The sequence below is a fragment of the Eurosta solidaginis genome, unplaced genomic scaffold, assembly GCF_040869045.1.
Source record: "Eurosta solidaginis isolate ZX-2024a unplaced genomic scaffold, ASM4086904v1 ctg00001065.1, whole genome shotgun sequence".
In the NCBI taxonomy this organism is placed as follows: domain Eukaryota; kingdom Metazoa; phylum Arthropoda; class Insecta; order Diptera; family Tephritidae; genus Eurosta; species Eurosta solidaginis.
Genome location: NW_027136910.1, coordinates 561,339 through 583,806, shown reverse-complemented (window position 1 = coordinate 583,806; position 22,468 = coordinate 561,339). Strand labels below are relative to the sequence as shown.

The 22,468-nt window shown below is 36.4% G+C and overlaps 1 protein-coding gene across 2 annotated transcripts in view; it reads right to left on the bottom strand.

Moving 5' to 3' along the window:
- LOC137235762 (uncharacterized) overlaps positions 1–7,418 on the bottom strand; it is a 133,601-nt gene extending 126,183 nt beyond the window's left edge. For both annotated transcript variants that reach the window (XM_067758613.1, XM_067758614.1), the window contains exon 1: positions 7,326–7,418. In XM_067758613.1, coding sequence (XP_067614714.1) covers positions 7,326–7,348 — 23 coding nt within the window. In that variant the 5' untranslated portion in view covers positions 7,349–7,418. The remainder of the gene's footprint in view (positions 1–7,325) is intronic.
- Between the last annotated feature and the right edge of the window lie 15,050 nt (positions 7,419–22,468).

The following is a 22,468-nucleotide window of genomic DNA, read 5'->3' as shown; positions in this document are numbered from 1 at the left end:
GCGCAGAATGAAGTATTGTCTCAATTTTCGATCCTTAACCCCATCCTCAAATGATAAAGTCGATATGGAACGACTAACGCCTGGGCATTTCCTAATTGAAGGGTACTACTTGCTCCTCTACAACCCGATGCCAGCGAAAACCAACCATCGGTCATCAACCTAATCGAACTCCAAAAACTTAACAAATGGTGGCACCAAAAAACAAATATGACAATAGGGGATTTGATGAGCATAAAGGAAGACAACCTCCCCCCGAATGAATGGAGACTGGACAGGGTGGTCAAAGTCTACCTTGGCTACGACGACCGAATTCAAGTGGTCGCAATCATGACCGCTCGAGGCCAAGTGACGAGAGCCCTCGTCAAACTGATACGCCTCCCTCCTGGCAATGAAGGAGAGGTCCCTACAAAAGCACAATAATTATCTTAACTGTAACCGGAATTCCACTTCGCAAAATCGCAAAAAAACAAGTAAGGACGGGACTGTCTTCGGCTGTGCCGAAGACTTCATACCTTTCATGAATGGGGTTGAACAATAATCTTATCCCATTCGTAATCTCCAAATAATCGGCTTTATAAGATAAGAAATATATAGTGAACAGATGTACATACCTAAGCGATTTTTAAGGTAAATATAAAATATAACAAGTAAAGGTGTCTAAGTTCGGGTGTAACCGAACATTATATAATGTAAATGTATATTTGTAGTTTATAGTCTCTCGCATAGCCCGCAGCGTGTACTTTAAGTGTACATTTCATTTCAGATAAATTACTTGTCGACATAACACGTGGCACCGCCCGTTTAAAAAAAATTACTCCCTGTTTCCTCTTACAATAAAACATGATAAGTGAAATATCATTGATTCAAAACTATTTTTTGCTAAGTTATAGCTTATTATTCTTGTCTACGACCCTTTTAAACTTGTTTTATATCTAATTTGCCATGGTATTTAACCGATCCCGTCCATTTTTTACTAGGAATATTTTCTGCTATAAGGAAAATACGTGTTTCAGTAGGAGTGGAAGTGGACTTCTTAGTTGACCATGACATCAGGATCGATATGCAGAGAAGGATTATGCGCTATGCGAACCAGGATGTGCCACTTAACTTCAGTTTGGAGAAAGGGTGCAGCAGTAAGCGAGTGCTGGTGGAGGAGACTCGACAAAGACCACGAAAGTCAAAGGTAAAGGTTGGTGGAACGAATGGGCCAAATAAAGCAAAATCAAAGGTATCTGCGAGAGAAACACTGGCATTGACAAAACCAAATGGACGCACTAAAACGAAGGAAAGAATTTCCCAGAAAGAACACAAGGGTAATTTCAAGCCAGGACGCACTACTGTTGTGAACTGTCAAGACTATACTGAGGTTGCAAAGTCATTTCGTCAAGATAAAGCTCTGCGAAGTAGTTCATTCGCCAAACAACACAGTGTGACGGAACGGTTCAGGATAATGAGTAGTAGGATGAAACACAGGTACGACAAGAACAATAATCCGGAAGGTTTCCTGGAGGGAGATTTGGTACTGCTATACAACCCTCACCGGCGGAAAGGTGTTCCGTCCAAATTTTGGTGCAATTTAGGAGGCCCGTACAGAGTTGTGAAGAGGATCAGTGATGTCGTCTACCGCATACAAACAATTGGGAAACCACGAAATAGAATGGTGATTCACTTGGAGAGGCTTGCAGCGGTTAGATCGAGAGATTTATCTGATCGGGACGATTAGACTTAGGTGGAGGGCAGTGTGACGAATATTAGTATTCCTAACCGATACTACCATCACTAAGCCGATAATAAGCAGTATGTACGTAAACAAATCAATCATCATGGACAAAAGGCAGCAGAGGGATACTCACCATCAGCTGAAGTAGTACTCACATATACACATGCATGTGGCTATGCGAGAGACTATAAACTACAAATATACATTTACATATATGTTTGATAACCAGGCGTGAAGTTCTCGAAGTTACTAGGCCTCAGTAGAAATGGGTGAACGAGCAACAGAGAGTATAAAAGCAGCGAAAGCTGATTAGTCAGTAAGCAGTTTGATTTAAACACGCTATCAGTTGCGAAGTGAAGTATAATTGTGAAGTATAATTGTACTACTCCCAAAGTAATCTAATAAAGACCATTTTGCATTGCCAAATATTGGAGTTATTTTTTCGACAATTTAGCGGTTCGAACTTTAGCAGAAGGTGTAAAACAAACGGAGTTTCACTAAATTCGTTACAATATTTACATAAATTATACGACGGAGAATTAACGGACGAGCATATGGGTCTAAGTGGAACTCCCTCTTTATGGATTTTCGTCAAACCATACAACCTAGGCGTATTGGCAGTGTACTGAGGAGACTATATTTTTCTTTTATATTTATCACATTTTTTTAAAAAGTTTTTCTACAATTTCATTATTCTTGTCCTGTAACTTGTTTGTGGGTCGCGTTTCAAACCCCGATATGAGGAAATATCGTTTACCATTTCCTGTAATTTTTTATCGTAATCAGATTTTTCCATCAGAACTGTTACGTTGCCCTTGTCAGCGTTCAGGACTAATAGTTCTTTATTGTTTTTTAAGAACTTCTTAGCCGACTGAAAATCTGGTGATTGGGGGCACCGCCTCGAGCGAACCCGCAACCGCCACAACAAATCGCGAGGACCCGTGCAACACTTTGAGTGGGCATGGGGCCGATATAAAACTAGCACTCAGCGAGAGCGATACATTCTCGGTATCTGAGATTGCGGGCCAGTTCTTTACTAGCATGGACGAGCAACTTCTGTTGAAATTAGATCCGTCGGATGCTGAATTCGACGATACTATCGTGGAGGAGGATACGACGATGCGGATCAGCGGAGGATGGACGTCGATGCTGAAACCGACCGTTAACGAGCGCGCAGGTACTGCAAATAAACCTGCACCACTCTAAGGCAGCTTCGGCTGCGCTAATATTACGCCACAGCACAACATATGAGGACGTCGTTCTAGCCCACGAGCCTTGGGTCGTTGGCAGCAAGGTCTGTGTGCTCTGTTGTCATGGCAAGAATACTGTTCGTACATATATAAATAAATTAGCGGTACCCGACAAATGATGTTCTTGGTCTCCCTGGTCCACATTTTGGTCGATATCTTGAAAACGCCTTAACATATAAAACTAAAGGCCACTTCCTTTGAAAACCCCCATTTATACCTTTAATTTGATACCCATAACGTACAAACACATTCTTGAGTCACCCCTGGTTCACCTTATTGCGAAATAAGGCCCTCTCCCTTTTAAAATAATCATTACCACCTCTCATTTGATACCCATGCCATACAAACACATTCCAGGGTTACCCTAGGTTCATTTTGCTAAATGTTGATTTTCCCTTATTTTGTCTTAACCTTGCTTGTTTTATTAAAAACTTTTGATTTGATCGTCTAATGTATAATACACGAAACACTAGTAAGAATTCCATTTGTGGAGTTAGGCACTTTTGATATGTGTGGACTCATATTTAAAACAGAGAAAATATAGTACTTTCACAATCATTGTGTACAATACAAAGTGTGTCAACTAAGGGATAAATGTCAAAATACAAACAGCTTCGCTCGTAAATCTCAGGTCTAGAGTTGCATTTTTTTGGTACGTAAGAGTACTTTAAGCTGAGTTGCATTTGATAGTTAAATAAAACTTTGTAGTAGATGAAACAGTTGCATATATTCCTACGGAAATATAAATAATAGAAGACTTGCAGCCTCCAAGAATGCGGAAACATACGGAAAGAAAAATATATTTAAATTAGAGTCAAAAAGTTTAGAGAAACTTAACAAAATATAAAGTGCCACACGTGTAACATTGTTGTTTTTATACTCAGTTGTGCAGAGCTCACAGAGTATATTAACTTTGATTGGATAACGGTTGGTTTTACAGGTATAAAGGAATCGAGATAGATATAGACTTCCATATATCAAAATCATCAGTATCGAAAAAAATTTGATTGAGCCATACGTCCGTCTGTCCGTTTTGAGGTATCTCATCTGATATGTAGGTTCCTGGGCACTCATCTCAGATCGATATTTAAAATGAACGATATCGAACTATAACCACGCCCACTTTTTCGATATCGAAAATTTCGAAAGCCCGAAAAAGTGCGATAATTCATTACCAAAGACGGATAAAGCGATGAAACTTGGTAGGTGAGTTGAACTTATGACGCAGATTAGAAAATTAGTAAAATTTTGGACAATAGGCGTGGCACCGCCCACTTTTAAAAGAAGGTAATTTTAATATTTTGTAAGCTGTAATTTGGCAGTCGTTGAAGAACGAAGAACGGCCACGCCCACTTAAAAAAAATTATCTGAACTCACTTTGTATTGGTGTAAAATATGGCCGAAATCCGGTTATGACACGCCCACTTTTTCGATATCGAAAGTTATGAAAAATGAAAAAATTCCATAATTCTATACCAAATACGAAAAAAGGGATGAAACTTGGTAGGTGAGTTGAACTTATGACGCAGATTAGAAAATTAGTAAAATTTTGGACAATAGGCGTGGCACCGCCCACTTTTAAAAGAAGGTAATTTTAATATTTTGTAAGCTGTAATTTGGCAGTCGTTGAAGAACGAAGAACGGCCACGCCCACTTAAAAAAAATTATCTGAACTCACTTTGTATTGGTGTAAAATATGGCCGAAATCCGGTTATGACACGCCCACTTTTTCGATATCGAAAGTTACGAAAAATGAAAAAATTCCATAATTCTATACCAAATACGAAAAAAGGGATGAAACATGGTAATTGGATTGGTTTATTGGCGCAAAATATAACTTTAGAAAAAAGCTTTGTAAATGGGTGTGACATCTACTTAATGTAGAAGAAAATGAAAAAGTTCTGCAGGGCGAAATCAAAAGCCCTTAGAATCTTGGCAGGAATACTGTTCGTGGTATTACATATATAAATAAATTAGCGGTACCCGACAGATAATGTTCTGGGTCACCCTGGTCCACATTTTGGTCAATATCTCGAAAACACCTTCACATATACAACTACCACCACTCCCTTTTAAAATACTCATTAACACCTTTTATTTGCTACTACCCATATCATACAAACAAATTCTAGAGTCACCCCTGGTCCACCGTTATGGCGATATTTTGAAAAGGCGTCCACCTATAGAACTAAGGCCCACGCCCTTTTAAAATACACATTAACACATTTCATTTGATACCCATATCGTACAAACAAATTCTAGAGTCAGCCCTGGTCCACCTTTATGGCGATATCTTGAAAAGGCGTCCACCTATAGAACAAAGGCCCACTCCTTTTTAAAATACTCATTAACACCTTTCATTTGCTACTACCCATATCATACAAACAAATTCTAGAGTCACCCCTGATCCACCGTTAGGCGATATTTTGAAAAGGCGTCCACCTATACAACTAAGGCCCACGCCCTTTTAAAATACACATTAACACATTTCATTTGATACCCATATCGTACAAACAAATTCTAGAGTCACCCCAGGTCCACCTTTATGGCGATATCTTAAAAAGGCGTCCACCTATAGAACTAAGGCCCACGCCCTTTTAAAATACACATTAACACATTTCATTTGATACCCATATCGTACAAACAAATTCTAGAGTCACCCCTGGTCCACCTTTATGGCGATATCTTGAAAAGGCGTCCACCTATAGAACTAAGGCCCACGCCCTTTTAAAATACACATTAACACATTTCATTTGATACCCATATCGTACAAACAAATTCTAGACTCACCCCTGGTCCACCTTTAAGGCGATATCTTGAAAAGGCGTCCACCTATAGAACAAAGGCCCACTCCTTTTTAAAATACTCATTAACACCTTTCATTTGCTACTACCCATATCATACAAACAAATTCTAGAGTCACCCCTGATCCACCGTTAGGCGATATTTTGAAAAGGCGTCCACCTATACAACTAAGGTCCACGCCCTTTTAAAATACACATTAACACATTTCATTTGATACCCATATCGTACAAACAAATTCTAGAGTCACCCCAGGTCCACCTTTATGGCGATATCTTGAAAAGGCGTCCACCTATAGAACTAAGGCCCACGCCCTTTTAAAATACACATTAACACATTTCATTTGATACCCATATCGTACAAACAAATTCTCGAGTCAGGCCTGGTCCACCTTTATGGATATATCTCGAAAAGGCGTCCACCTAGAGAACTAAGGCCCACTCCCTTTTAAAATACTCATTAATACCTTCCATTTGATACACATTTCATACAAACACATTCCAGGGTTACTCTAGGTTCATTTTCCTACATGGTGATTTTCCCTTATTTTGTCTCCATAGCTCTCATCTGAGTATGTAATGTTCGCTTGCACCCGAACACAAATATAAAGAACTTGGGTACAGAAATTCAGAAATTCTAGAAAATGTTTTACCGACTTACTTTGCTGTTGTGTTTAAAAAGTTTTTCACAATAATTAGAAAAACTATATGTTTTCTATGTTTTTTATACAAATGAAAGTGCAAAAGTGTGTTCCTGCGAAAGCATAGACTAGAGAAAAATTTTAAGTTTTGCAATTATTTGCAAAAAATCTCTGTTTGGACCATTCGCCATATAAATTATCGAAACAAAGAAAAATTCAAAACGCTACAGTTAACGATCGCCTAAATATCTGCTTAGAGGCCAAAATTCTGTCAAATTATTTATGAAATGAGTTTATATCGCCGTAGTAACTGCAAAACGTATCGAATTAGTTACTTTCTGGTGATAGACGATAAAATTATCTAAAAATATCTGGAAGGAAAACTTTGCAAAGGCATACATAGATATGTTTTTCAACCGACTGCAGAAATAAATCACCAATTTGATAACGTGGCCGAATCGATCCCCTCGGTATTTTAAAATTTAGTTTGCGTGTGAACGCATTGAATGTAGCCAATAGCCTATCAGAAATCAGATTCAGCGCGCTCAATAAAGTTATGTTAGCTGGTTGTGTTAACTAGCTGGTCTGTGAGGACCCCAAATATACTATATGCGTCCATTGTGTTTGTTTAACGACCAAACTGAGAAATAATATTTAAAAGCAGGACCTATCTTATAAAATAAGTTCGTCCTTTTGATAAAGCTTTCTAGGACCTATGCCACTAACTGTACTATATCTGATTTAAATAAAGGAAAAATTCAAAAAACAGGATGTACATATATATTCCTCTAAATTTAAACCAAAGGACATATAGCAGTATGTGCTGTACTAATATATCGATTTGACTCTTAAAATATCTTTTAATTTACGATACTATTTTTTTCTGAAAGGATAATATAATTTAGTTACTTACTTAGCAATCAGATGTTTCAGCATTTTGTAAAGTATTAGCTTGAAGAAATTACAACAAAATATCACTTACGTCTTCAACACTGAAACTGACAATGTGATATTAAAATTTTTCACACCTTTTATACTTGCAATCTATGCCGATTTTTTCAGCGAAATTTCACACACACACAAAACACATTATACCATTCCAAATAACAAAACAAAAACAGAAAGTAGCCTAAGTTCGGGTAACATTGTATATACCCTACAGAAAAAATTAGAGACAATCACGCAAAGCGACAGTTTCGCAATAGATTTAGGTCCGTCCCTTTTTTCTAAGATACATATACAAATTGGCGGCCATCGTGGCGTGATGGTAGCGTGCTCCGCCTACCACACCTTATGCCCTGGGTTCCCATCCCTGGCAAAGCAACATCAAAATTTTAGAAATAAGGTTTTTCAATTAGAAGACAATTTTTCTAAGCGGGGTCGCCCCTCGGCAGTGTTTGGGAAGCGCTCCGAGTATATTTCTGCCATGAAAAGCTCTCAGTGAAAACTCATCTGCCTGCAGATGCCGTTCAGAGTCGGCATAAAACAAGTAGGTCCCGTCCGGCCAATTTGTAGAGAAAATCAAGAGGAGCACGACGCATATTAGTAGAGAAGCTCGGCCTTAGATCTCTTCGGAGGTTATCGCGCCTTACAATTATTTTGTTTACATATACAAATTTCTATTTTCTACATACTCGCGTCTCTGTTATGTGCATTTCCTAACATAGTGTAAAAAAAGTTAACTGTTTGGCCAATTTTCGTGTATTCACAAAAGATGTTTTGTTCTACTTATCGATTTAACCCTTGGTAGGTCACCCTGTGTTGGTGAAAACATAAGTGTCAAATGAATCTATCTGATAGGTAGCTATCCTCCAGATAAGATCTACCTTAGCTGGAGATAGTAAAAAGGCCCTTAATGACTACCTCCGAACTGGTGCTAATCGGATGAATATCGGGAGACTGAACCAATTATGAATGCCTTAAAAGTGTCTACACTGAACTTGCCTTTTGAGCGCGTCGTTAACTAACTCAGTCGCAGGTGGTTTTGAAATAGGCGCAGCCTTTAATTAATTTATTTAAATATATAAACCTAGCTCGACCCTAAGCGCTACTGGTACAAGTGTGAGTACTAAATGTCACGCTCTTCATCCGATTTGTACCCGTTCAGCACCGTTCGTTTTTTCTGCTGGGTATTCATTTTTGTTCTAAAACTTATTGATTTTTATAATTCAGTAACACACAATACTACTTTAGTTTCCGTAAAGTGCTTTGAAAACGCAATTATAAGCTACAAAATATAATTATTTACCTTTAAGAGACACGTGTTGTTTAATTTATCCCATTCGTACACGTTTTTGCATATATTGATAATGAGCCAAGCAAGCAGAACATAAAAAGTTCTAAAAAGTAAAAAAAATCAATTTTCATATCATTTATCTATAAATATAAGCAGGCCTGGCATACGTTGTTCTGTCTTAACTTTGATCTATCTACATAAGCTTTTGTCTCAAAATTTTCCTCCCCATTTTCCTTGTCCTTTTATTCACTCGTCCCTCTGTTTTTCTCTTTCTATACGTCCCTTTCTCCTTCTCCGTATTTTCTTCTCTATCTTCTTCGAACTCCATATCTTTCTCAGTTTCTTTCTCCGTCATTCTTTTCTCTCTATAGTTCTTATTCTTCACCATCCCTTATTCCCAGCCCCAGTTCCAGTTACACTCCCAGCCCCAGTCAAAGCCCAAGTCCCCGCCGGAGTCCCTGTTTTAGTCCCAGTCAGTCCCTGGTCCGCTCCCCGGAAAAAGTCTCGTAAATACTAATCCAGACAAAGGGCTGCTTAAATACCTAATTTCAGGCAAATCGAACCGTGAATAGAATTAGTTGGAATGGATCGTTCCCGGGTCCCCTTTCCAGGAAGGGATTTGATAGGAATCCTCTTGAGTTTGCGATGAAGCGACCCTGCAAATTTCATCAAAATCGGGGAATGATTTCGGAGTACATAAGTTGTATGCAAACATACATCCTTCTTTATAAGTATATTTAACCTCTAACCATTTATGTTGCGGGAACCGAACATTTTGCAAATTTCCCCACCACTATAATATATACCTTCAAATTATATCGAAAATGCCAATCTCATCTAGCTTAGCTTTGAAATGCAGAAAACCGTTTTAAAATCGGAGCACTCTGTGTGAAGTGATGGGCCTACAATGACATTAGCGACTTTATTTTAAAAGATTTATATATGGATATAGATATATCATAAATAATTAAAGTCGGAGAGATGTAATCTGATACAATACTAAACGTATTGGATTGTAACTTGCTTTAAAAAAATCTTAAATGTAGCTCTATGAAATAGCTACATAAAAGAAAAATGAGCCTTACAATTTTTTACCCTACGTACAACATTGCTGCAAACGAACGCACTACAGCACTTAGTGACTAGAAGTATGATTGTGTGATTCGTAAATCAACAACCCTACGTTCTGTTAAAGTAAGTGCACGCTAACTAATAAAATGAAAAAGAAACTACGTATTTGGGCTATCCCATATGTAAAGTGAATTTTCTGAAAGTCAAGCCATGACGAAATCAATGAAGTGAAGGCAGTGTCAAGTTTAAGTCAGTTCGCTTTTCCACTATGCAACTGAATTTGGCAAATACTGTAATGCTTGACCAAGTCAACAAAAACGGTTTATATACAATGTCAAATGGTGTGCCGTCGATTTTGACTACAAAGTGACAACTAAGTTGACCAATAAATGAAAACAACAATTGCCCATTTGCCATTAAAATTTCATTTGCTAACATGTTGGCATTTTATTTTCGTTTGCCGACTGGTGTCCCATCATCATATAATGACACAGCGTGTAAAACAACGGAAAATAACGAAATAGATTGTGAAATAAATGAACACAAAATTTTAGCATGGATTTTGACCATGAAATTCTTTATCGACTTTGAGTTAGTAATGTTCAGAATTAAACGGCTTTGACCCCAACTGACCACAGGGTCAGTCAGGGTCAGTCAAGCTGCAGTTTTGATGTCAGTCATTTTGACCTAATAAAAACAAGCATTAGATATGTTTGTTTTGATTTGTTTTTCAATGCTTTTTATTGTTATACCTTTCATGAAAATGAAATGGTATATTAATTTCGTCACGAAACCGAAAATTGTAAGTCCTTAAAGGAAAATAGATAGACCCACCGTTAAGTATACCGAAATAATCAGGTTGAAGAGCTGAGTTGATTTAGCCATGTCCGTCTGTTCGTCTGTCTGTTTGTATGCAAACTAGTCCTTCAATTTTTGAGATATCTTGATAAAATTTGGTGAGCGGGTGTATTTGGGTGTCCGATTAGACATTTGTCGGAACCGACCGGATCGGACCACTATAGCATATATCCTCCATACAACCGATTTTTCAGAAAAAGAGAATTTTTGTAATATCTTACCCAATTTAACAGATTGAAGATTCAAACTTCACCATATACTTTCGTATATTGCACATATTGTTGCCTGAAAAAATTTATGAGATCGGTCGTATATATAGTATATATCCCCCACAACCGATTGTTCAGATAAGGAAATTTTCGTAATTACTGCCCTATTTTAAGAGCTAGAGGCTTCAAATTTCAACGAATGCTTACGTATATAGCATATATTGTTGTCTGAAAAAATCATAAAGATCGGTTTTATATATAGTATATATATGGTGGTATATATAGTATATATATATATATTTTTTCGCAAATTTAAGTCCCATTTTAACAGCTAGAAGCTTCAAATTTCACCGAATATTTACGTATATAGCATATATTGTTGTCTGAAAAAATCATAGAGATCGGTTGTATATATAGTATATATCTCATACAACCGATTGTTCAGATAAGAAACTTTTCGCAATTTCTACCCCATTTTAACAGCTATAAGCTTCAAATTTCACCGATTGCTTACGTATATAGCATATATTGTTGTCCGAAAAAATCATAGAGATCGGTTGTATATATAGTATATATCTCATACAACCGATTGTTCAGATAAGAAACTTTTCGCAATTTCTACCCCATTTTAACAGCTATAAGCTTCAAATTTCACTGATTGCTTACGCATATAGCATATATTGTTGTCTGAAAAAATCACAGAGATCGGTTGTATATATAGTATATATCTCATACAACCGATTGTTCAGATAAGAAACTTTTCGCAATTTCTACCCCATTTTAACAGTTATAAGCTTCAAATTTCACCGATTGCTTACGTATATAGTATGTATTGTTGTGTCAAAAAATCATAGCAATCGGTGATATATATAATATATATATGATGGTATATATAGTATATATGTATAGTATATATATATTTTTTTACGATTTCGGCCCCATTTTAACAGCTAGAAGCTTCAAATTTCACCAAATTCTTACGTGAATAGCATATATTGATGTCTGAAAAAATCATTGAGATCGGTGGTATATATATTATATACTTCATATAAACTGTCATTTTGACCCCTTTTTTACGGCTAGAAGCTTCAAAATTCATCAAATTTCATCAAATAGTTACGTTTACGTCATATATTTTTGAAATACGTGATTCGTAGTCACAGTTTTTACATGCAGACCACAAAAACCGTGAAGCTTTGCATCCTCACACAGATTACCTACCTATTTTTTATTTTATATTTATCTTAAAAATCGTTTAGATATGTTCAAATTTCACCAAATGCTTACGTGTATAGCATATATTGTTGTCTGAGAAAATCATAGATAGCGGTGGTATATATAGTATATATCCCATACAACCGATTGTTCAGATAAGAAACTTTGCGCAATTTCCTCCCCATTTTAACAGCTAGAAGCTTCAAATTTCACCAAATTCTTACGTGTATAGCATATATTTTTGTCTGAAAAAATCATTGAGATCGGTGGTATATATAGTATATATCCCATACAACCGATTGTTCAGATAAGAAACTTTGCGCAATTTCTTCCCCATTTTAACAGCTAGAAGCTTCAAATTTCACCGATTGCTTACGTATATAGTATGTATTGTTGTGTCAAAAAATCATAGAGATCGGTGATATATATAATATATATATGATGGTATATATAGTATATATATATATAGTATATATATATTTTTTTTGCGATTTCGGCCTCATTTTAACAGCTAGGAGCTTCAAATTTCACCAAATGCTAACGTGTATAGCATATATTGTTGTCTGAAAAAATCATAGAGATCGGTGGTATATATATTATATACCCCATATAAACTCTAATTTTTACCCCCTTTTTACGGCTAGAAGCTTCAAAATTCATCAAATTTCATCAAATAGTTACGTTTACGTCATATATTGTTGAAATACGTGATTCGTAGTCATAGTTTTTACACGCAGACCACAAAAAACCTGAAACTTTGCATCCTCACACAAAGTACCTACCTGTTTTTTATTTTATATTTATCTTAAAAATCCTTAAGGTATGTAGATCTGTTCACTATATATTTCTTATCTTATACATCCGATTATTCGGAGATTAAGAACGGGATAAGATTATTGTTCAGCCCCATTCATGAAAGGTATGAAGTCTTCGGCACAGCCGAAGACAGTCCCATTCTTACTTGTTTTTGTTATGTTTTCATTTAAATTTTCAGGAAATTTTCAGCGAATTTAACACGGAAAATATTTTTATTTGATAAAAAATAATACTTTTCTTATTTTATTTAATTAGGTTGGGTCGATTTGTATGGAAGAAAGTTAACCCATATCGCGCCATCGATCTTTCGATAGGATTTGTGCTCAGGAAAAAAAGTTCCACTACACATACCCTGCGAAATTTCATTTTTTGACTTTTTTCGACTTTGATTTTTAAGGTTTTTTTCATGACCTACTAAAAAAAATTTCATATGTATAACCTTTCCGACCCAAAAATGAAATTTCGCAGGCGTGGTGGAACTTTTTTTCCTTAGCCCAAGTCCTATCGAAAAATCGATGGCGCGATATCGGTTAATAAATCGACCCAGTCTCATGCATAGGCACTATTGCAATGACAAGACGCAAATCCCATTTGTGGATCAGCGACGAAATAATGAAAGTTTGCGGGTTACACATACGAATGTGCGTTGTCAGCGAAGGTGCAATAAAAAAAAATATAATGCAGTTCCTTATGAGTGAAGTGAAGTTTAAAGATCTATTTGGGTATCTATCATTGAGTTGTGTAACATCTAAAGAAGGCTGTGAAGGCATGGGAATTCTTGGTTCTCAATGCCTAAGTATCTAGGGCTTACATTTGTGTACTTATTATACCTAATGCATTCGTACAGTAAAGGATTTAGTTATAAACATGAAAGGGATCAGTGCAAGGATACAAACAAATTAAAGAATGTTCCAAAATCCTTTCAACTTTAGTCACTGACCGCAGAACGATTTTTTGCTATGGGTTCATTGGGAAACATTTTGTTATTTTTAAGTTATTATTTTTCTAGTTTTTGCCATTTGTTTATACAAACAAACAAAGCACATTAATTAAGGTTTCAATTATGATGTTTGACAATTAATCACCTATTTATTCGAACAAAAAAAAAATTGTTTTTAAGATATTTTTCACCTGTTCAAAAGTAAACAAAGAAGTATTTCATGAAAAATAAATAAAGTGGCATTTAACCAGCAGAAATTCTCATCTATTCCCAACATCAAATCCTTTGCAAATGACTAAATCCACGTTATAACAATCTATAGCTTGGTTTTCGCTTGGACAATTTTGGTCAAATCAATAAAAACGACTTGTCATACAACGTCAAAAGCGATAATTACATTGCTTGCTGATTATCGGCAAATTGTCTTTTAGAGATGCTTATCATATTTACGCACGGCGACTCTTTTTAAGCAACAGTCTGACATTTCATTTCATCTCATTCTAAAAAGTTGTTTTATTTATTTAAAATTTGAAAAATTGTTGTGAATCATTGGAAATACCTATCAATTAAAACCAAGGCGAATTCAGTACCAGATGTTGTTATCTCAACAGCTGGTTGCTTCTTCATGATTATTTGCCATGCAACGCCTTGTACAACAATATGTTAATTAATCGAAATCAATGAAAATTTTGTTTTGACGTTCTGATTGTTTGAATTCGCTTTGCCATCACCTTTTATGGAATCGCCTTGATTAAAACTTTAAAAATTTGTGTTTCAAATCAAAATAAAATTCTTCAATAAAAACAGTTTAAACAAGTAAGAAAGTCTAAGTTCGGGTGAAACCGAACATTACATACCCAGCTGTACACTTGAAATGCTGTTGTTGTTTGTTTTGTGTGCTTAATAGTGTTACAAGGCTGCGCAATAATACATATACTATAGTTCTATTCTAAACTAATTTTTCTTCGAGTTATGGCTCCCGAAACATAGCAAATTGCTTAGTCATAAAAGGCGCGGTGCCACGCCCATTCTTTAAATTTGAAGTTTTTCCTATTTATTGTTATAAAACCTCTTCGGAAATGAAATACCATTGATATAAAGCTCTTCTTTGCAAAGATATAGCTTATATTATTCGTCCACGATCTCTTACATAAAAGTGGGCGTGGTCCTTAAACGATTTCGTAAATTTTTCTTTAAAGCATTCCTTATAGTAACGCCAGCCTCTTTGCCGAATTTTGTTACGATAGGTTTAACGATTTTTGATTTATGATTAATAATATTTGTAAAATTGATTCTATCATATTTTAAAAAATTTTTTCAAATTTTTATCGAGTCTCAATATCAGTCCACACGTCAAATTTCAACATTCTTAAGGCTCCATTACTGATACTTAGCATAGACTTGACTTGGCTTGCGAACTGTCACTTACAGTTCTGTTAAATGAACATTGCATGTTACTGATTACTCAAAACTTAACTTTACTTAGAAGTCTGTTGAATTTTGATTTTCTATGTAAGTTCTAAGCGACGTTTACATTTTGAGATGCCATTTGTTTGATTCCATTTCATTTTGACATTTTGTCATACAAATTGACATTTATTTAAAAATAAATTTCAACGCTGATTATGATGCCAGATTTTATGCGCCAAGTGCAGTATAATCGTGGCTAAGTTGCCAAGTTTACGCCAAGTCAAGTCAAGTCTATACTAAGTATCAGTAATGGGGGCTTAAGTGTATTATTTACTAAATAATCAGGTTTTTGTGTTTTCCGAAATGTTATATAGTAAGCTGGGTCGATTTGTTAACCTATATCGCGCCATCGATTTTTCGATAGGTTTTGAGCTCATGAAAAAAAGTTCTACTACGCATACCCAAAAAAACATATATGTAATACTCCTATGTTGCTAATAGAAAATGCTCGCAATGTGTTTTGAATTCGAAATCAAAACAAGACAGCCTATAAAATTTTTGTGTTTTAGCAGCATAAGTGTGACAAGAAAAAATTTTAATTTAGGTACATTCGATTATTCAATATAAAAACAAAAACCTTTAAAAAGCAATACATAATATTATATCGGCACTCTGATGTTTGGGAATGTACCTAGCCTTTTGTAGCAATATAGGAGTATTACATATATGCAAACAAATAATTTTCGAGTCGCAAAATTTGCGTTTTTAACACGCTTTTATTAGCTTGGCCTGTATCTATGTAACGGAATCTTTGAGCTTAATTTTCACCGGTTTATAGAAGTCTGATTAATTTGAAACTTTGCGTACGTAACAAGGACCGATGACAATGCATTAATGTGATGGTGTGGTGACATAAGGTCAACGGCCAGAAAGTCAATTGGCCTTATTACCACTTTGAATGGGCATGAATTTGATTGAAACTTTGCACACGTATCAAGGCTCGATGACAATGCATTAATGTGATGGTGTGGTGACATAAAGTCAACGGCCATAAGATCAATTGGCCTTATTACCACTTTGAATGGCCATAAGTTTGATTGAAACTTTGCACACGTATCAAGGCTCGATGACAATGCAATAATGTGATGGTGGGGTCACATAAGGTTAACGGACATAAGGTCAATTGAACTTATGACCACCCCAAATGGCCATAGATTTGAAACCTTGTACATAATGCGAAAAACGCATTCCTTTATTAATGATAGAAGTGGATGCATGGCACATCTACGAAAGAGCATACTGGAGCCCTTTTTAACACGCTTTTATTAGCTTGGCCTGTATCTATCTATGTATCTATGTATCCATGTATGTATGTAACGGACTCTGTAGTGGAGCCGAGAGCCCTGGTAATGCAGAGCTCCAAACTCCGTTGCAACTTTTGAAGCATTTTAAGATAGGTACTTTTAGCTAGTGCAGGCCACTAGACCAAGGCACCATAAGGAAGAATCGGGCCACAATGGCTGTGTAAATCCAGTAGGTCGCCTTAGGAGAGAATACCCAGGACGTGCCAATTGCCATTTTGCAGGTGAACAGCTCTGCTGCTGCCTTCTTGGATCGCTCCACTCTATGGTCACTCCATAATAGCTTCCTATCCAGAATGACTCCCAAATACTTGACTTGATCGCTAAACGCTAAGAACGTACCCCCAATTCTTGGCGGTGTAAGATTTGGTACTTTGTACCTCTTCGTGAAGAAAACAAGCTCGGTTTTATCCCGGTTGACTTCCAAAACTGTGGAGGGTTTTACTCCTGGAGCAGCTCCAGGTTGTCAGCTGGATCTGCTGGCGTCACTGGAACCCAGGCGCGCGCCCGGATATACCACCCCTATCAGTGTGACGGCGGCCCTATAGAGGTTTACCGACCTGGCGTCGTCACAGGCAATTAACTTGACATTGCCCTGGAACCACCCTGCATCAGTGTAAGATGGCGGTGGGCCAGGGTTGTCTTTCTTAACCTTAACGGCCACCGTAGCGAGCGCGGCCTCGATCCACTTCCACTGTTGTTTCGGGATCCTGCCATCGTCGCTGCTCTCGTCTATAATGCCAATGATCTGCCGACCCTTGGCAATTTCGGCGAAATACCGCGTCCAGCCTCCCTGCGTCTTGGCCCTTTTCGGTGCCGTGGGGTTGGATTTATCCATGGACCGCTGGCGTTTCGAGGTTTCATCACTCTCGACTAAAACTTTTAAAATTACTTGAACTAAAAAATTAAAAATAAATAATAGTTTAAAAAAACTAAAAAACACGCTTTTATAGTAAACCGAACTAAAAAATAGAAAATAGTTTTCAATTAAAAAGAGTTTATATAACAGTAGTAAAAGGTCAAACAATCGTTTATACTTAACCTCCTCAAAATAAAATTATAATAAAATTTAATTTATTAACAGAATAATTAAATTCACAGTAAAAAGCGTGGGGTGCTTGATATTGAATGTTACAATCATTCTATTGGCAACTATCTGAGAGGAAAGATATGAAATGTAGTCAAATGCACCCCACGCTTTTTACTCTGAATTAAATTATTCTGTTAATAACTTAAATTTTATTATAATTTTATTTTGAGGTGATTAATTATAAACGATTGTTTGACCTTCTACTACTGTTATATAAATTCTTTTTAATTGAAAACTATTTTCTATTTTTTAGTTCGGTTTACTATAAAAGCGTGTTTTTTACTTTTTTTAAACTATTATTTATTTGACTTTTTTTTCTTTGATTTTTAAGGTTTTTTTCATGACCTACTAAAAAATTTTCATGTATACCCTGTCCGACTCAAAATTGTCCGATAAAAACTTTGGCGATAACAGATTTTTGAAAAAAAAAAATATATTTTTTTTGATTTTGAGGAGTGTTTTGGTGAAAAAATTTATTTTTTTTGCCTGTTTTTTTTTTTTTAAGAGTTTCTTCAGAAACGTGCAAAAGTGTTGCTGATGAAAACGAATTTGTCTCATAGTTCCTATCCCACTTAAAATTATGCGATAAAAACGTTGGCATTAACAGTTTTAAAAAATATATATATTTTTTGTTTTTTTGGTTTTTGGGACTTGTTTTGGTCGAAATCGATTTTTTTCATTTTCATTGCTCCATATCATTTTTATACTCAGTTGAGCAGAGCTCACAGAGTATATTAAGTTTGATTGGATAACGGTTGGTTGTACATATATAAAGGAATCGAGATAGATATAGACTTCCATATATCAAAATAATCAGGATCGAAAAAAAAATTTGATTGAGCCATGTCCGTCCATCCGTCCGTCCGTCCGTCCGTCCGTCCGTCCGTCCGTCCGTTAACACGATAACTTGAGTAAATTTTGAGGTATCTTGATGAAATTTGGTATGTAGGTTCCTGAGCACTCATCTCAGATCGCTATTTAAAATGAACGATATCGGACTATAACCACGCCCACTTTTTCGATATCGAAAATTTCGAAAAACCGAAAAAGTGCGATAATTCATTACAAAAGACCGATAAAGCGACGAAACTTGGAAGATGAGTTGAACTTATGACGCAAAATATAAAATTAGTAAAATTTTGGACAATGGGCGTGGCACCGCCCACTTTTTAAAGAAGGTAATTTAAAAATTTTGCAAGCTGTAATTTGGCAGTCGTTGAAGATATCATGATGAAATTTGGCAGGAACGTTACTCTTATTACTGCATGTACGCTTAATAAAAATTAGCAAAATAGGAGAAGGACCACGCCCACTTTTAAAAAAAAAATTTTTTTAAAGAAAAATTTTAACAAAAAATTTAATATCTTTACAGTATATAAGTAAATTATGTCAAGATTCGACTCCAGTAATGATATGGTGCAACAAAATACAAAAATAAAAGAAAATTTAAAAATGGGCGTGGCTCCGCCCTTTTTCTTTTAATTTGTCTAGGATACTTTTAATGCCATAAATCGAACAAAAATTAACCAATCCTTTTGAAATTTGGTAGGGGCATAGATTTTATGGCGCTAACTGTTTTCTGTGAAAATGGGCGAAATCGGTTGATGCCACGCCCAGCTTTTATACACAGTCGTCCGTCTGTCCTTCCGCATGGCCGTTAACACGATAACTTGAGCAAAAATCGATATATCTTTACTAAACTCAGTTCACGTACTTATCTGAACCCACTTTACCTTGGTATGAAAAATGAACGAAATCCGACTATGACCACGCCCACTTTTTCGATATCGAAAATTGCGAAAAATGAAAAAAATGCCATAATTCTATACCAAATACGAAAAAAGGGATGAAACATGGTAAGGTAATTGGATTGTTTTATTGACGCGAAATATAACTTTAGAAAAACTTTATAAAATGGTTGTGACACCTACCATATTAAGTAGAAGAAAATGAAAAAGTTCTGCAGGGCGAAATACAACACCCTTAAAATCTTGCCAGGTATTACATATATAAATAAATTAGCGGTATCCAACCGATAATGTTCTGGGTCACCCTAGTCCACATTTTGGTCGATATCTGGAAAACGCCTTCACATATACAACTACCACCACTCCCTTTTAAAACTCTCATTAATACCTTTAATTTGATACCCAAATCGTACAAACTCATTCTAGAGTCACCCCTGGTCCTCGATCTCGAAAAGGCGTCCACCTATAGAACTAAGCCCTACACCCTTTTAAAATACTCATTAACACCTTTCTTTTGATACCCATATTGTACAAACAAATTCTAGGGTCACCCCTGGTCCACCTTTATGGCGATATCTCGAAACGGCGTCCACCTATGGAACTAAGGAATACTCCCTTTTAAAATACTCATTATCACCTTTCTTTTGATGCCCATATTGTACAACCAATTCTAGGGTCACCCCTGGTCCACCTTTATGGCGATATCTCGAAAATGCGACCACCTATACAACAACCACCACTCCCTTTTAAAACCCTCATTAATACCTTTAATTTGATACCCATATCGTACAAACACATTCTAGAGTCACCCCTGGTCCACCTTTGTGGCGATATTCCGAAAAGGTGTCCACCTATAGAACTAAGCCCCACACCCTTTTAAAATACTCATTAACACCTTTCTTTTGATACCCATATTGTACAAACAAATTCTAGGGTCACCCCTGGTCCACCTTTATGGCGATATCTCGAAACGGCGTCCACCTATGGAACTAAGGATTACTCCCTTTTAAAATACTCATTAACACCTTTCTTTTGATACCCATATCGTACAAACAAATTCTAGGGTCACCCCTGGTCCACCTTTATGGCGATATCTCGAAACGGCGTCCACCTATGGAACTAAGGATTACTCCCTTTTAAAATACTCATTAATACCTTTAATTTGATATCCATATCGTACAAACGCATTCTAGAGTCACCCCTGGTCCACATTTATGGCGATATTTCGAAGAGGCGACCACCTATAGAACTAAGGCCCACTCCCTTTTAAAATACTCATTAACACCATTCGTTTGATGCCCATATTGTACAAACAAATTCTAGGGTCACCCCTGGTCCACCTTTATGGCGATATCTCGAAACGGCGTCCACCTATGGAACTAAGGATTACTCCCTTTTAAAATACTCATTAACACCTTTCATTTGATACCCATATCGTACAAACGCATTCTAGAGTCACCCCTGGTCCACCTTTATGACGATATCTCGAAACGGCGTCCACCTATAGAACTAAGGCCCACTCCCTTTTAAAATACTCATTAACACCTTTCGTTTGATGCCCATATTGTGCAAACGCATTCTATAGTCACCCCTGGTCCATCTTTACGGCGATATCTCGAAAAGGCGTCCATCTATAGAACTTAGGTCCACGCCCTTTTAAAATACTCATTAATACCTTTCATTTGATACCCATATCGTACAAACGCATTCTAGGGTCAACCCTGATCCACCTTTATGGCTATATCCCTAAATGGCGTCCACCTATAGAACTATGGCCCACTCCCTCATAAAATACTATTTAATGCCTTTCATTTGATACACATGTCATACAAACACATTCCAGGGTTTCCCTCGGTTCATTTTCCTACATGGTTATTTTCCCTTATGTTGTCACCATAGCTCTCAACTGAGTATGTAATGTTCGGTTACACCCGAACTTAACCTTCCTTACTTGTTTATATATATGTTTCCGTTAGACCCACCAATAAGTATACCAAAATGATCAGGGAGCGAGCTGAGTTGATTTAGCCATGTCCGTCTGTCCGTCTGTCTGTTTGTTTGAACGCAAACAAGTCCCTCAATTTTTGAGATATCTTGATGAAATTTGGTAAGCAGGCATATTTTGATGGGGAATTTGACATTTGTCGGAATTGGCCGGATCGGACCACTATAGCATATACCTCCCATACAACCGATTGTTCAATAAGAGGGCTTTTGCCATTTCTGCGCTATTTCTGCCTCATTTTAACAGCTAGCAAATTTTAACAGCTACCACAAGCTTACGTATTCGGCATAGACGGTTGTCTGAAAAAATCGTCTTAATCGGACTGAAAATCGATTTCGACAAAAATGATGAAAATCCTCTTACCGGAACAGTCGGTTGTATGGGATATATGTATATTGTAACGATTTTACTGTAACGCCGATTATTTTCAACTTGCTTCTTACGTTCGTATCGCTAAATTGTGGAATAAATAAATCAAATATTTAATTATGCAAAACGGCCTTATTAGACTACTTTGAATAACACTTATACTTCACAACTGTTATCGTGTTTTAAATCAAACTCAAGTCAGACTACTCCGCTTTTGCCGCTTTTATACTCTTTTCTGCATGGTTGGGATATTCCAGATGTTTCTCCTTGTAGAATGTTCTACTTGTTTACCCTAGTAATTGAGCTACATATATGTATACCTATTTGTAGTTTATAGACTCTCACATAGGCATATGCGTGTATATATGTGAGTAATACTTTGACTGTTGATGTATGATGCATGTGGGTAAACGACGATTAATGTGTTTATGTGTATTTCCCCGCTGCGTGTAAGTTAAGGAACATGACTCCACTCAAATCAGGTGGCAAATATAAACAAATTGTTTAAACATTGCTATTTGATTTATTTACGGAATCTGTTGTAACATTCCATTCCCACATACTGACATTGCGTTAGCCAGCTGATGCAATGCCAGGAGTAAAATTACTAAGGTATCGTATTAAGATAAACATCCTATTCAATATTCCTATTGTAAACTATTTGTAAGTTATAAATAAGAGTAAAATGTAAAGCTTAGTCAGTTTTTGAGCAGCATTGAAATAAAATG